The sequence below is a fragment of the Diorhabda carinulata genome, chromosome 6, assembly GCF_026250575.1.
Source record: "Diorhabda carinulata isolate Delta chromosome 6, icDioCari1.1, whole genome shotgun sequence".
In the NCBI taxonomy this organism is placed as follows: Eukaryota; Metazoa; Arthropoda; class Insecta; order Coleoptera; family Chrysomelidae; genus Diorhabda; species Diorhabda carinulata.
In genome coordinates this window covers 31,002,042-31,018,716 of record NC_079465.1, presented here as the reverse complement: position 1 = coordinate 31,018,716, position 16,675 = coordinate 31,002,042, and the positions used below count along the sequence as shown (strand labels likewise).

At 34.5% G+C, this 16,675-nt stretch overlaps 1 protein-coding gene across 1 annotated transcript in view; it reads left to right on the top strand.

Annotated features, from left to right (window-relative positions):
• Positions 1-16,566, top strand: part of LOC130895585 (dynein axonemal heavy chain 5) — a 54,076-nt gene extending 37,510 nt beyond the window's left edge. Inside the window, exons 42-56 of the mRNA XM_057802960.1 lie at positions 2,713-2,858; positions 2,925-3,173; positions 3,778-4,393; positions 6,590-6,823; positions 6,886-7,212; positions 7,272-7,414; positions 10,205-10,453; positions 10,508-10,829; positions 10,888-11,295; positions 11,348-11,541; positions 13,029-13,212; positions 13,803-14,029; positions 14,092-14,211; positions 14,278-14,430; positions 16,039-16,566. Coding sequence (XP_057658943.1) covers positions 2,713-2,858; positions 2,925-3,173; positions 3,778-4,393; positions 6,590-6,823; positions 6,886-7,212; positions 7,272-7,414; positions 10,205-10,453; positions 10,508-10,829; positions 10,888-11,295; positions 11,348-11,541; positions 13,029-13,212; positions 13,803-14,029; positions 14,092-14,211; positions 14,278-14,430; positions 16,039-16,425 — 3,959 coding nt within the window. The 3' untranslated portion in view covers positions 16,426-16,566. The remainder of the gene's footprint in view (positions 1-2,712; positions 2,859-2,924; positions 3,174-3,777; positions 4,394-6,589; positions 6,824-6,885; positions 7,213-7,271; positions 7,415-10,204; positions 10,454-10,507; positions 10,830-10,887; positions 11,296-11,347; positions 11,542-13,028; positions 13,213-13,802; positions 14,030-14,091; positions 14,212-14,277; positions 14,431-16,038) is intronic.
• Positions 16,567-16,675: the final 109 nt, after the last annotated feature.

The following is a 16,675-nucleotide window of genomic DNA, read 5'->3' as shown; positions in this document are numbered from 1 at the left end:
AGAGCAAAGTTTTGGACACTTGGACACTTCTGACATCTCAAGATCATCAAGGTTCGTATTTTGAACCTTTTAAAACTTGTTTTGGACACTTCTGGCATCTCAAGATCGTCAAGGTTCATGTTTAGAACCTTTTAAAACTTGTTTTGGACACTTCTGACATCTCAAGATCATCGAGGTTCATGTTTTGAACGTTTTGGCTTGAAAATAATGCAGAGGCTTGTACTATGGATATCATTAGCAAGATTTGAATGCCTAGAGCAAAGTTTTGGACACTTGGACACTTCTGACATCTCAAGATCATCAAGGTTCGTATTTTGAACCTTTTAAAACTTGTTTTGGACACTTCTGGCATCTCAAGATCGTCAAGGTTCATGTTTAGAACCTTTTAAAACTTGTTTTGGACACTTCTGACATCTCAAGATCATCGAGGTTCATGTTTTGAACGTTTTGGCTTGAAAATAATGCAGAGGCTTGTACTATGGATATCATTAGCAAGATTTGAATGCCTAGAGCAAAGTTTTGGACACTTGGACACTTCTGACATCTCAAGATCATCAAGGTTCGTATTTTGAACCTTTTAAAACTTGTTTTAGACACTTCTGGCATCTCAAGATCATCAAGGTTCATGTTTTGAACCTTTTAAAACTTGTTTTGGACACTTCTGACATCTCAAGATCATCAAGGCTCATGTTTTGAACCTTTTAAAACTTGTTTTGGACACTTCTGACATCTCAAGATCATCGAGGTTCATGTTTTGAACGTTTTGGCTTGAAAATAATGCAGAGGCTTGTACTATGGATATCATTAGCAAGATATGAATGCCCAGAGCAAAGTTTTGGACACTTGGACACTTCTGACATCTCAAGATCATCAAGGTTCGTATTTTGAACCTTTTAAAACTTGTTTTGGACACTTCTGGCATCTCAAGATCATCAAGGTTCGTATTTTGAACCTTTTAAAACTTGTTTTGGACACTTCTGGCATCTCAAGATCATCAAGGTTCATGTTTTGAACCTTTTAAAACTTGTTTTGGATACTTCTGACATCTCAAGATCATCGAGGTTCATGTTTTGAACGTTTTGGCTTGAAAATAATGCAGAGGCTTGTACTATGGATATCATTAGCAAGATATGAATGCCCAGAGCAAAGTTTTGGACACTTGGACACTTCTGACATCTCAAGATCATCAAGGTTCGTATTTTGAACCTTTTAAAACTTGTTTTGGACACTTCTGGCATCTCAAGATCATCAAGGTTCGTATTTTGAACCTTTTAAAACTTGTTTTGGACACTTCTGGCATCTCAAGATCATCAAGGTTCATGTTTTGAACCTTTTAAAACTTGTTTTGGATACTTCTGACATCTCAAGATCATCGAGGTTCATGTTTTGAACGTTTTGGCTTGAAAATAATGCAGAGGCTTGTACTATGGATATCATTAGCAAGATATGAATGCCCAGAGCAAAGTTTTGGACACTTGGACACTTCTGACATCTCAAGATCATCAAGGTTCGTATTTTGAACCTTTTAAAACTTGTTTTGGACACTTCTGGCATCTCAAGATCATCAAGGTTCGTATTTTGAACCTTTTAAAACTTGTTTTGGACACTTCTGGCATCTCAAGATCATCAAGGTTCATGTTTTGAACCTTTTAAAACTTGTTTTGGATACTTCTGACATCTCAAGATCATCGAGGTTCATGTTTTGAACGTTTTGGCTTGAAAATAATGCAGAGGCTTGTACTATGGATATCATTAGCAAGATATGAATGCCCAGAGCAAAGTTTTGGACACTTGGACACTTCTGACATCTCAAGATCATCAAGGTTCGTATTTTGAACCTTTTAAAACTTGTTTTGGACACTTCTGGCATCTCAAGATCATCAAGGTTCGTATTTTGAACCTTTTAAAACTTGTTTTGGACACTTCTGGCATCTCAAGATCATCAAGGTTCATGTTTTGAACCTTTTAAAACTTGTTTTGGATACTTCTGACATCTCAAGATCATCGAGGTTCATGTTTTGAACGTTTTGGCTTGAAAATAATGCAGAGGCTTGTACTATGGATATCATTAGCAAGATATGAATGCCCAGAGCAAAGTTTTGGACACTTGGACACTTCTGACATCTCAAGATCATCAAGGTTCGTATTTTGAACCTTTTAAAACTTGTTTAGGACACTTCTGGCATCTCAAGATCATCGAGGTTCATGTTTTGAACCTTTTAAAACTTGTTTTGGATACTTCTGACATCTCAAGATCATCGAGGTTCATGTTTTGAACGTTTTGGCTTGAAAATAATGCAGAGGCTTGTACTATGGATATCATTAGCAAGATATGAATGCTTAGATCAAAGTTTTGGACACTTCTGACACGTAAAGATCATCAAGGTTCGTGTTTTGAACCTTTTTGCATCGATAAGAACATCGAAATTTGTACTTTAGACACTTTTAGCTTGAAATGAATGTTAAAACTTGTTTTGGACATTTCTGACATCTCAAGATCATCGAGGTTCATGTTTTGAACCATTTGGATTGAAAATAATGGATGGATTTGTGCTATGGATATCATTGGAAAGATATGAATGCCTAGAGCAAAGTTTTGGACACTTCTGACACGTAAAGATCATCAAGGTTCGAGTTTTGAACCTTTTCGATTTCTGTTTCTACATTTTTCCAAATTTAGACTGCGACATTACATTTTTTTCCAACTTTCAGCGACAGTGAGAAAATTAGGACGTCCGCCGCATTTAATCATGAGGATAATGGATTGCGTTTTGATTTTATTCCAAAGAAAACTACAACCGACCGTCGCCGATACCGCCACGCCATGTCCGAAACCTTCTTGGGCGGAATCTTTAAAGGTAATTTCAACGAAAGTCCGATGAGATATTTTCAACTCGTTTTTTTTTTATTGTTTTACTTTTCAGATGATGGCTTCCACGACATTCTTATTACAATTACAAAATTATCCCAAAGATATTATCAATAACGAAATGGTAGATCTACTACAACCTTATTTCGAACTGGATGATTATAATATGGACACGGCTAAAAGAGTGTGCGGAGACGTGGCCGGGTTACTATCGTGGACGAAAGCCATGGCGTTTTTCCACGGTGTAAATAGGGAAGTATTACCCCTAAAAGCGAATTTAACATTACAAGAAGCAAGATTGAAAGTACGTATCACAACAACTTAAAAATATACGGGGTAATTCCTGGGGAGATGGCAGGAATTACAACCGGCCATCTCTCCAAGGATATCCGGGAATAAAGACCATAATGGTCTGGGAAAAGAGGAAGACATGGCCAGTACTTATTTTGCCCTTTGAGATCTTTCAACTGTCAAAAGAAGGCTTAGTTGTTGGGCTTGTTCGCCGACTTGATTTAATTTTACAGGCAGTGGAGATACTCTTGGAGGTGTTGGTTGATCCGCAGTCCGACTTGATCTACTCGGACCTGGATCTGAAGCTAATTGGGTCTGCGATTCATATTCTATGTTTCTTTCAGTTGATTCCTCAATGTCTTCACTAAAAGCGACTCCGGAATGGCTTTTGGATTTAGCGGTCGAACTCCAGCTGTTTTGATATAGACTTTCCAGGCTTGGTTATAAATCTGGAGGCGGTTCATCTTCGAATTCAGGGTTTTTCCTTCGTCTTTTACCAACCAATTACCGTGATGGTTTTAGATTTTTCTTGGGAGGTTTAGGACCTGGACTAGCAGCCGCATTCTGGCGGACCAATTTTCCCCGGAATTACCTTAGATAATTTAGAGGTTTTTTAGGTCGCAATGGAAGATCTAGCTGCTGCTGAACGACAATTGGAAGAACGGGAACAATCTTTGAAAGAGGTTAAAGAGCAATACGACGCCGCCGTAACGGAAAAACAAAGACTGACGGAGGCGGCGAATTCGTGTTTGAGAAAAATGAATACCGCCACCGCTCTAATAAACGGTTTAGGTGGCGAGAAAGTCAGATGGACGCAACAGAGTAAACAATTCAAAGAACAATTGGGACGATTAGTCGGCGACGTTTTACTCGCTACGGGATTCTTATCCTATTGCGGTCCTTACAATCAGGAATTTCGAGCGAATTTAGTTAAAACTTGGATGGGGATTCTACGGCAGCGTCTAATACCTTTCACTAACAATCTCAATATTACGAATATGTTGGTGGAAAACGCGGTTATATCCGAATGGACCCTTCAAGGTTTACCCAACGACGAATTGTCCGTACAAAACGCTTTAATAGTGACCAAATCGAGATCGTATCCTTTATTGATCGATCCGCAGATACAGGGGAAGATTTGGATCAAAAATAAGGAAGCCAATAATAATTTACAGATAACGTCGTTGAATCACAAGTATTTTAGAACGCATTTGGAAGATTGTCTGTCATTAGGTGAGTTTCGATACAATTATTCATTTGTTTGAATTAAATCGGTGAATAGGAAACATTTTTTTCAACATTTGAGGTCGTAGAATAAATATAGTGTGCACTATGAAACATCTGATTACTTATAATCTCAATTATAAAAGTTGGAAATCTAGATTTTGCCATTTTCCATGATAAATTTCTCATTGAAATTGTTGAAATGTATTTTCGAAAACCAAAAGTTTGATTTTGTCCTTTATAAAGGTTAAATTTTTCTGATTTCAGCGTTTTCTGATTCGTTTACGACTATATTGACTGTCAATTTCGTTTAATATCACGAATATTAAATAAAATGCATTTTGTTGTTTCTATGAATTTTATTATCCCATCGACTGCGCCAATTTTACCTCCCTCTATAAAAATTGTAATAAAACATTGCAAATTTGAAAAGTTTCTCAATTTTGTTTCAATCAAATCGGTTTTTTATTTTAGAAACTTGTTTCCAAATAAACATAAAGCATTTTTTCAATATGTAACGTCGTAAAATAAATATAGTGTGCACTATGAAACATCTGATTACTTATAATTTCAATTGGGAAAGTTGGAAATCTAGATTTTGCCATTTTCCATGATAAATTTCTCATTGAAATTGTTGAAATGTATTTTCGAAAACCAAAAGTTTGATTTTGACCTTTAAAAAGGTTAAATTTTTCTGATTTCAGCGTTTTCTGATTCGTTTACGACTATATTGACTGTCAATTTCGTTTAATATCACGAATATTAAATAAAATGCATTTTGTTGTTTCTATGAATTTTATTATCCCATCGACTGCGCCAATTTTACCTCCCTCTATAAAAATTGTAATAAAACATTGCAAATTTGAAAAGTTTCTCAATTTTGTTTCAATCAAATCGGTTTTTTTATTTTAAAAGCTTGTTTCCAAATAAACACCAAACGTTTTTTCGATATGTAACGTCGTAAAATAAATATAGTGTGCACTATGAAACATCTGATTACTTATAATTTCAATTGGGAAAGTTGGAAATCTAGATTTTGCCATTTTCCATGATAAATTTCTCATTGAAATTGTTGAAATGTATTTTCGAAAACCAAAAGTTTGATCTTGTCCTTTATAAAGGTTAAATTTTTCAGATTTCAGCGTTTTCTGATTCGTTTACGACTATATTGACTGTCAATTTCGTTTAATATCACGAATATTAAATAAAATGCATTTTGTTGTTTCTATGAATTTTATTATCCCATCGACTGCGCCAATTTTACCTCCCTCTATAAAAATTGTAATAAAACATTGCAAATTTGAAAAGTTTCTCAATTTTGTTTCAATCAAATCGGTTTTTTTATTTTAAAAGCTTGTTTCCAAATAAACACCAAACGTTTTTTCGATATGTAACGTCGTAAAATAAATATAGTGTGCACTATGAAACATCTGATTACTTATAATTTCAATTGGGAAAGTTGGAAATCTAGATTTTGCCATTTTCCATGATAAATTTCTCATTGAAATTGTTGAAATGTATTTTCGAAAACCAAAAGTTTGATCTTGTCCTTTATAAAGGTTAAATTTTTCAGATTTCAGCGTTTTCTGATTCGTTTACGACTATATTGACTGTCAATTTCGTTTAATATCACGAATATTAAATAAAATGCATTTTGTTGTTTCTATGAATTTTATTATCCCATCGACTGCGCCAATTTTACCTCCCTCTATAAAAATTGTAATAAAACATTGCAAATTTGAAAAGTTTCTCAATTTTGTTTCAATCAAATCGGTTTTTTATTTTAAAAGCTTGTTTCCAAATAAACACCAAACGTTTTTTCGATATGTAACGTCGTAAAATAAATATAGTGTGCACTATGAAACATCTGATTACTTATAATTTCAATTGGGAAAGTTGGAAATCTAGATTTTGCCATTTTCCATGATAAATTTCTCATTGAAATTGTTGAAATGTATTTTCGAAAACCAAAAGTTTGATTTTGACCTTTAAAAAGGTTAAATTTTTCTGATTTCAGCGTTTTCTGATTCGTTTACGACTATATTGACTGTCAATTTCGTTTAATATCACGAATATTAAATAAAATGCATTTTGTTGTTTCTATGAATTTTATTATCCCATCGACTGCGCCAATTTTGCCTCCCTCGATTTAGTACAAAATTTCGCACATAATTATCTTTCGAAAGGATAAATTTTTTTTTTCAGGAAAACCCTTGCTTATAGAAGATATAGACATAGACCTGGATCCTGTTTTGGACAACGTCCTCGAAAAAAATTTCATCAAATCTGGTTCTATAGAAAAAGTAGTAGTGGGAGATAAAGAATGCGATGTCCTTAAAGGATTCATGCTCTATATAACAACAAAATTACCAAATCCTCCATATTCACCGGAAATAAGTGCTAAAACATCGATTATCGATTTTACCGTAACAATGTTGGGTGAGTGATTCGTACGAATCCAAAAGAACCCGTCAGTGTTATAGATTCTTTATTGTATTTAGGTTTGGAAGATCAGCTTCTGGGCAGGGTTATTTTGATGGAAAAATCCGATTTGGAAGCCGAACGAGTCGCTCTATTCGAATCGGTTATGCAAAATCAAAGAAGAATGAAAGAATTGGAAACCAATCTATTAAGTAGATTGAATTCCACCAGAGGTTCTTTGGTCGACGACGAAGAACTGATAAACGTTTTGCAAGTCACCAAAACCACAGCCGAAGAAGTTAAACAAAAATTAACAGTATCCGTCGCCACTGAGAAGAAGATCAATATAGCGCGGGAGGAATTTAGAGCCGTCGCCGCCAGAGGCTCCATATTATATTTTTTAATTGGTAAAAACAGATTGTTTTTCGATTATCGAAACGTTCCTTGCTTATTTATTTCCTTCTAGTCGAAATGAGTAACGTTAACGTGATGTATCAGAATTCGTTGAAGCAATTTTTGATCCTATTCGATAATTCCATCACCAAGTCGGAAAAAAGCAACGTCGCACTTGACAGGATAAATATTATTTTGAAATATCTCACGCACGAGGTAAGTTGTAGCATTACAATTTTCAATTTTTGCCGATCTACTATGAATCTACTTCCTGAAGCTGTATTCTCATATGATCCTTCGTTTTTATCAATCGCAGCTTTGAAATCTTCTCTGGTACTACTTCCTTATCTCTTGGCATCTTCACCACGATATTCTGTTGGGTTTGGACATCATTTTGAACACTTTTAATAGTTTATATCCGAGCTGCAAACGCTGTTTCATTAGTAACATCAGTATTTTGGTGATTTGTTTCTCCAGGTTGGGTTTTCATCGATGTCTACATCAGTTTTTCTCTTGGCATCTTCTTCTTGATTCACCAGGATATTCTGTTGGGTTTGGATATCATTTTGAAGACTTTTAATAGTTTATATCCGAGCTGCAAACGCTGTTTCATTAGTAACATCAGTATTTTGGTGATTTGTTTCTCCAGGTTGGGTTTTCATCGATGTCTACATCAGTTTTTCTCTTGGCATCTTCTTCTTGATTCACCAGGATATTCTGTTGGGTTTGGATATCATTTTGAAGACTTTTAATAGTTAATATCCGAGCTGCAAACGCTGTTTCATTAGTAACATCAGTATTTTGGTGATTTGTTTCTCCAGGTTGGGTTTTCATCGATGTCTACATCAGTTTTTCTCTTGGCATCTTCTTCTTGATTCACCAGGATATTCTGTTGGGTTTGGATATCATTTTGAAGACTTTTAATAGTTTATATCCGAGCTGCAAACGCTGTTTCATTAGTAACATCAGTATTTTGGTGATTTTTTTCTCCAGGTTGGGTTTTCATCGATGTCTACATCAGTTTTTCTCTTGGCATCTTCTTCTTGATTCACCAGGATATTCTGTTGGGTTTGGATATCATTTTGAAGACTTTTAATAGTTTATATCCGAGCTGCAAACGCTGTTTCATTAGTAACATCAGTATTTTGGTGATTTTTTTCTCCAGGTTGGGTTTTCATCGATGTCTACATCAGTTTTTCTCTTGGCATCTTCTTCTTGATTCACCAGGATATTCTGTTGGGTTTGGACATCATTTTGAAGACTTTTAATAGTTTATATCCGAGCTGCAAACGCTGTTTCATTAGTAACATCAGTATTTTGGTGATTTTTTTCTCCAGGTTGGGTTTTCATCGATGTCTACATCAGTTTTTCTCTTGGCATCTTCTTCTTGATTCACCAGGATATTCTGTTGGGTTTGGATATCATTTTGAAGACTTTTAATAGTTAATATCCGAGCTGCAAACGCTGTTTCATTAGTAACATCAGTATTTTGGTGATTTTTTTCTCCAGGTTGGGTTTTCATCGATTTCTACATCAGTTTTTCTCTTGGCATCTTCTTCTTGATTCACCAGGATATTCTGTTGGGTTTGGATATCATTTTGAAGACTTTTAATAGTTTATATCCGAGCTGCAAACGCTGTTTCATTAGTAACATCAGTATTTTGGTGATTTGTTTCTCCAGGTTGGGTTTTCATCGATGTCTACATCAGTTTTTCTCTTGGCATCTTCTTCTTGATTCACCAGGATATTCTGTTGGGTTTGGATATCATTTTGAAGACTTTTAATAGTTTATATCCGAGCTGCAAACGCTGTTTCATTAGTAACATCAGTATTTTGGTGATTTGTTTCTCCAGGTTGGGTTTTCATCGATGTCTACATCAGTTTTTCTCTTGGCATCTTCTTCTTGATTCACCAGGATATTCTGTTGGGTTTGGATATCATTTTGAAGACTTTTAATAGTTTATATCCGAGCTGCAAACGCTGTTTCATTAGTAACATCAGTATTTTGGTGATTTGTTTCTCCAGGTTGGGTTTTCATCGATGTCTACATCAGTTTTTCTCTTGGCATCTTCTTCTTGATTCACCAGGATATTCTGTTGGGTTTGGATATCATTTTGAAGACTTTTAATAGTTTATATCCGAGCTGCAAACGCTGTTTCATTAGTAACATCAGTATTTTGGTGATTTGTTTCTCCAGGTTGGGTTTTCATCGATGTCTACATCAGTTTTTCTCTTGGCATCTTCTTCTTGATTCACCAGGATATTCTGTTGGGTTTGGATATCATTTTGAAGACTTTTAATAGTTTATATCCGAGCTGCAAACGCTGTTTCATTAGTAACATCAGTATTTTGGTGATTTTTTTCTCCAGGTTGGGTTTTCATCGATGTCTACATCAGTTTTTCTCTTGGCATCTTCTTCTTGATTCACCAGGATATTCTGTTGGGTTTGGATATCATTTTGAAGACTTTTAATAGTTTATATCCGAGCTGCAAACGCTGTTTCATTAGTAACATCAGTATTTTGGTGATTTGTTTCTCCAGGTTGGGTTTTCATCGATGTCTACATCAGTTTTTCTCTTGGCATCTTCTTCTTGATTCACCAGGATATTCTGTTGGGTTTGGATATCATTTTGAAGACTTTTAATAGTTTATATCCGAGCTGCAAACGCTGTTTCATTAGTAACATCAGTATTTTGGTGATTTTTTTCTCCAGGTTGGGTTTTCATCGATTTCTACATCAGTTTTTCTCTTGGCATCTTCTTCTTGATTCACCAGGATATTCTGTTGGGTTTGGACATCATTTTGAAGACTTTTAATAGTTTATATCCGAGCTGCAAACGCTGTTTCATTAGTAACATCAGTATTTTGGTGATTTTTTTCTCCGGGTTGGGTCTTTATCGATTTCTACATCAGTCTTTGTTTTCTCCCACGATTTCTTGAAGTTTTTGGTCTCGGTAGTTGTTTATTTTGGTGTGATATCGATTCAACTGTTTGAGATGGTTTTAGGTATGGATTTTTACGCAGAGGAGTTTGTACGAAAGACACAAATCTCTGTTTACGTTAATGATGGCGATGAAGATCGATTTGTATGAAGGTACCATAAAACACGAAGAATTTATGGCTTTCATAAAAGGAGGCGCTTCCCTAGATCTGAACGCCGTCGCCCCTAAGCCTTTCAAATGGATTTTGGACATTACTTGGTTAAATCTAGTCGAAATTAACAAGCTACCAACTTTTTCTGAAATATTAACAAAGGTAGTATCACGGAAAATATTAAAAATTTTATTTACGAAAACGATAACGTTCCAGATTGAAAATAACGAAAAAGAATGGCGGATTTGGTACGAAAAAGAACGTCCCGAAGAAGAAGATATACCGTGCGGATATCAAAAAAGCTTAGACGTATTCAGAAAATTGATTTTAATAAGATCTTGGAGTCCAGATCGAACTTTATCTCAAGCTAGAAAATATATAATGGATTCTCTTGGTGAAGAATACGGAGAACCGTGCATTTTAGATTTGGAAGCTACTTGGAACGAATCGGATACAAGAACGCCTCTTATTTGTATACTTTCCATTGGATCGGATCCTTCTCCGCAAATATCCTCCCTAGCTAAATCGAAGGATATACGTGAGTATCCTAATGACTCAAATCCTTCATTTCTCCTAAATCTAGCGGATATTTTCAGCTTTGAAGGCGGTTTCTATGGGACAAGGTCAAGAAATAGTCGCCAAGGATATGATAGAATCGTCGATGGTTAACGGCGGTTGGGTTCTATTGCAAAACATTCATTTGTCTTTACCGTTCGCTACGGAAGTAATGTCCATGATGGCGGATACGGAAACGATAGAAGATAGTTTCCGGATATGGTTAACGACGGAAGTTCACGAATTATTCCCTATCGGATTGTTACAAATGGCGATAAAGTTTACCAACGAACCGCCACAAGGTATCAGAGCTAGTATGAAAAGGACGTATCAGAATATCACGCAGGATTTTTTGGATTATTCCGCGCAGGCGCAGTGGCCTCCGTTGTTGTACGCCGTCGCGTTTTTGCATACCGTCGTTCAAGAAAGAAGAAAATTCGGACCTTTAGGTATGCAACACCCAATACTGGAAATCGGTATTTAGGGTTGCGTGTATTGCAGGTTGGAACGTCCCGTACGAGTTCAATCAAGCGGATTTCGCGGCCAGCGTCCAATTCATTCAGAATCATTTGGACGATATGGATCCTAAAAAAGGAGTTTCTTGGCCTACCGTTTGTTATATGCTCGGCGAAGTTCAGTACGGCGGTAGAGTAACTGACGATTTCGATAAAAGGCTTTTGACGACTTTTACGCAGGTAGGTATACAAAAAATCGTCGACACCCCGTATAATTACGTCGTATACTCTTAAACAGAAAGAAAAAAAATATCGGAAAATAATGAATTCAAATATAGTAAACTATTTGAAAGTATTTAAATCGTATTATTTTTTTAGACTACCCCGTATACAGATATTTATGATTTTCGAAATTATTTCGTTATAAAACTTGTTACGGCCATAATATTTTTTATAATTTGGTGTGAAATAAGATATTACAACAAAAAAATTTACGTAAAATTATTTATGAAGAGATATACAAGGTGTTTATTATCACCCTGTAACATATTTAATGTGAAATATTTGCGATTTTTTCAAAATTAAATGAAAATTTCAATAAACGAATTGAATGTATCTTTTTTCCATATACAGGGTGTTTATTTTATAACGATTTAAATATAAAAATAATGGTCTGATCAAATCTTTTTAAATACCCTGTATAATTCGGTAGAAATTCGTGCTGTAACAACGAGAATTGAGAAAAATTCGAATTTGAGGATATATACAGGGTGTCGCATCCTGTTAAGTAATGATTAGTCATCATATTACATTTTTTTCGATATCTTTGTTGTTGAATAATTTTTATTGCCACCCTGTATAATTGACATATTTAATATAAAAGATCACACAAAACAATTTACTTTGATAAAGAGAAAGCTCTAAAAAACGAGAATATATATCGTATATATTGAAAAAAAAATTTTTTTGAAAAATAAAATTGAAAAATCATCAGTTTAGTTTTAGCATCGCCCGGTATGTGGATTTTTGTGTTTTTTCGTTACAATTGATTGAAAATTTCGATATACAAATTCATTTTGTCACTTATTCATATACAGGGTGTTTATTTTCTAGCGATTTATATATAAAAATAATGGTCTGATCAAATCTTTTTAAATACCTTGTATAATTCGGTAGAAATTCATGCTGTAACAAAGAGTATTGAGAAAAATTCGAATTTGAGGATATATACAGGGTGTCGCATCTTGTTAAGTAATGATTAGTCATCATATTACATTTTTTTCGATATCTTTGTTGTTGAATAATTTTTATTGCCACCCTGTATAATTGACATATTTAATATAAAAGATCACACAAAACAATTTATTTTGATAAAGAGAAAGCTCTAAAAAACGAAACGATATATCGTATATATTAAAAAAACAAATAAAAAACATTTTTTGAAAAATAAAATTGAAAAATCATCAGTTTAGTTTTATCATCGCCCGGTATATAGATTTTTGTGTTTTTTTTTTGTTACAATTAATTGAAAATCTCGATATACAAATTCATTTTGTCACTTATTCATATACAGGGTGTTTATTTTCTAACGATTTAAATATAAAAATAATGGTCTGATCAAATCTTTTTAAATACCCTGTTTAATTTGATTAAACTGCATTTTATGATAATTTTTCAATTATTCGACCATATTAAATGTGAAATATTTTCATTTGTTTCCTTTTGAGGTATGGTTTTGCGACGTCCTCCTCCGACCGGGATTCGAATTTTACAAAGGATACAAAGTACCGCAAACAAGGAACCTCCAAGGATACATCGATTACGTAAATAGTTTACAGGCGACGGATACGCCGGAAGTTTTCGGTTTACACGCCAACGCCGACATTACATATCAAATTAATACAGCGAAAGGTAAATTTTTAACACGTCAACATAAAAAAAAACGTTGCCAAACTTCGTGAAATTTCTCGATATACATTCTCGTGCAAAAAAATCGACTCTGACAAAAAAAAACTAAACGCCGATACTGTCAAACGTCAATTTCGTTAACAACCAACAAGAATTCTACCAAAAAATTGACACAACACGTGATAAAACTGTTCAAGCGTTCACCCTATCGCGAAAAGGTCAGTGGTTTCTGCTCTGAACATGAATCAGTCCAAAATTTACCGTCGTTACCAAAAAAAAGTGACAGCTGTCAACTAAGACGCGATTCCCGAAGAAAAAGCCATAGAGTGCATGTTTGGTAGCGATGGAAGCTACAGAATACCTGATGAAGTATTGGACAAAAGAAAACGTGGCTTTTCCAGGAGGTTCCTGGACGAACTTGATCCTAACGCAGGACAATGTCCATCCGCATCGCTACGGATTGGAATCAACAAATTTTCCGCTAGTTTTTGACCGCGAGCGTGCGATTTGAATCCGTTCTTTTGCTTTTCTGATCAAAGATGTCATCCTGAAACATCTTAGCGTTCAAATTGGGTTAATGCATTTAATTCCAGGTATTCTTGATACCATTTTGAACGTTCAACCGAAGGAAGGAGGTGGCGGAGGAGGAGAAACTAGAGAAAGCGTCGTTTATTGTTTAGCCGAAGACATGTTGGAGAAGCTTCCGAAACCCTACAACAGTTTCGAAGTTAGAGAAGCCTTACAAAGAATGGGACCTTTGTTACCGATGAATATATTCCTAAGACAAGAAGTCGATAGGATACAGAAAGTTTTAAAAGAAGTACGTTAATTTTGGGAAAGTATCGACTGTCCACTCGGAGATTTTATTCGATTTTTTTTTAGGTTAAATCGACTTTGACGGATTTGAAATTAGCTATTGACGGTACGATTGTTATGAGTCAAAATTTGAGGACGTCTTTGGATTCCATGTACGACGCTAGAATACCGGAAAAATGGCAAAAAGTATGATAGTAATTATCTGTTTTATTTTCATGTTTTTTTTTTTTTGGTGTTAATAAAAATATTTAGGTTTCGTGGGAATCGGCGACTTTGGGTTTTTGGTACACCGAGCTTTTAGAACGAGACGCTCAATTTCGTAGCTGGTGTCAAAATGGGAAACCGACCGTCTTTTGGATGACTGGATTTTTTAATCCTCAAGGTTTTCTAACCGCTATGAGACAAGTGAGTATACGTGAGTCTCCAATATTTTTTTCCGCCCCTTTTTACTACCATCGTATTTCTCCAAAACGTCATTCGGTCACCAATCCTGTCTTCATTAGTTTTTTCGACCCAATTTATCTCGAAATTAAGATAAAAAAAAACCCGGAAAGGAAAAAATCGATAATTTGTCAAACTTCATTAAAACTAAAAACTTTAAAAACAACATTGACAGAAGTAGTGACTTTCGCCATGTTAGTTTTCGCCATATTTTTGTTGTCAACTGTCAAAATTTGACATAAATATGACAGATACGTTCAATAATCATGAAAATGGAAACCATTTATCTTGTCGTTGCTGAAGAAAAGAAATTCGGATAGTAAACATTTTTTTACGCGAAAAGATAAACAAAGAAATCGAGAAAAAGTTATATAATTATCATCATGAAAGTATTTCGTCGCATGAATACGCAGAATTTTCATTTACTCTACGGTACCAGAAGTACCTGGCCCATAAACATTTGACCCGACCTCGTAGAAACGAAAATTCTGTAATAACAACAAACACAGATTTGTAGATAGCTTTTGACGCTATATATAAAGGGGAATTTCCAATTTATTGATGTTTGTTCTGCAATTGCTCAATTTAATTTCCAAAATTCAATATTTTCATATTCAGTATCCTACTAACTGCGCCAATTTTACTTTCCTTTCAGTAAAATATAGAGAATAGTCAAAATTTGACATAAATATGACATATACGTTCAATAATCATGGAAATGGAAAATGTTTATGATGTTGTTGTCGAAGAGAAAAAAAATCGGGTATTAAACATCTTTTTACGTGAAAAGATAAACAAAGAAATCGAGAAAAAGTTATATAATTATCATCATGGAAGTATTTCGTCGCATGAATACGCAGAATTTTCATTAACTCTATGGTACCAAAAGTATCAGTACCAGAACACAGATTTGTGGATAGCTTTTGACACTGTAGATAAAGAGGAAACCAATCCAATTTTTTCTGCAAGTAAATATGAAATTTGCTCTTTCAATTTTGAAAAATTCGGTATTTTCATAGTCACTATCCTACTGACTGCGCCAATTTCATTTTCCTTCGAGAGAAATCCGTTCGCGAAGGAAAACTTTTAATCAAAAATCTAATAGATATTAGAATTTAAGATGAAGGATACAGAGAATAGTCAAAATTTGACATAAATATGACAAATACGTTCAATAATCATGGAAATGGAAATTGTTTATGTTGTTGGGTATTAAACATCTTTTTACGCGAAAAAATAAACAAAGAAATCGAGAAAAAGTTATATAATTATCATCATGGAAGTATTTCGTCGCATTTAAAAATCACAATCCTACTGACTGCGCCAATTTTATTTTCCTTGGAGAGAAATCCGTTCGGGAAGGAAAACTATTGATGAAAAATCTAATAGAGATTGGAATTTAAGATGAATAATACAGGGAAAAGTCAAAATTCAAGAAATAATATAAACATTACAAGGACCTTCGTTAAATTTTTATTTTTTCCAATTGTATAGTTAACGATGGGCGTTTTTTTCTTCTCAATGATTTAATAGACAATGTCGAAGATTACATTTCATTTAATTATTTTTCAGGACGTAACCCGAGCTCACAAAGGTTGGGCGTTAGATTCTGTAGTACTACAGAATATGATCACAAAACAGGGTAAAGAAGACATTAAAGAAAGTCCCGCGGAAGGCGTATACGTTCACGGTTTATTTCTAGAAGGCGCCGGTTTGGATAGAAGAACTGGAAAATTAATCGAAAGTAAACCGAAAGTTTTGTACGAACAAATGCCTGTCATTTACATTTTCGCTATAAATACAACGGCAGGTAAAGATCCCAAATTGTACGAATGTCCTATTTACAGAAAACCCCAAAGGACCGATCAGAAATACGTCGGTTCGATCGATTTCGAAACTGATCACAATCCTCGACATTGGACGTTGAGAGGGGTGGCACTTTTATGCGATATTAAATAAATTTTTTTAACCAATTTGAAAATATGAATTTTTAATAAAAAATTTGCCATTTTGTAGTTGCCTCATGATGAGATCGCTTCTCGAAACGCTTCATTTGTTGTAACATTTGCACTGGGTTATAATAAAAGTTATTAAAAATGACATTTTCGTATCAATCTATTCGATAATCAACCTTAAAATTGAAATTCAATTAAAGCAAATCAGTTTTTATTTCATCATTATCGATTTAACTTCTAAAAAACTGCGTTTC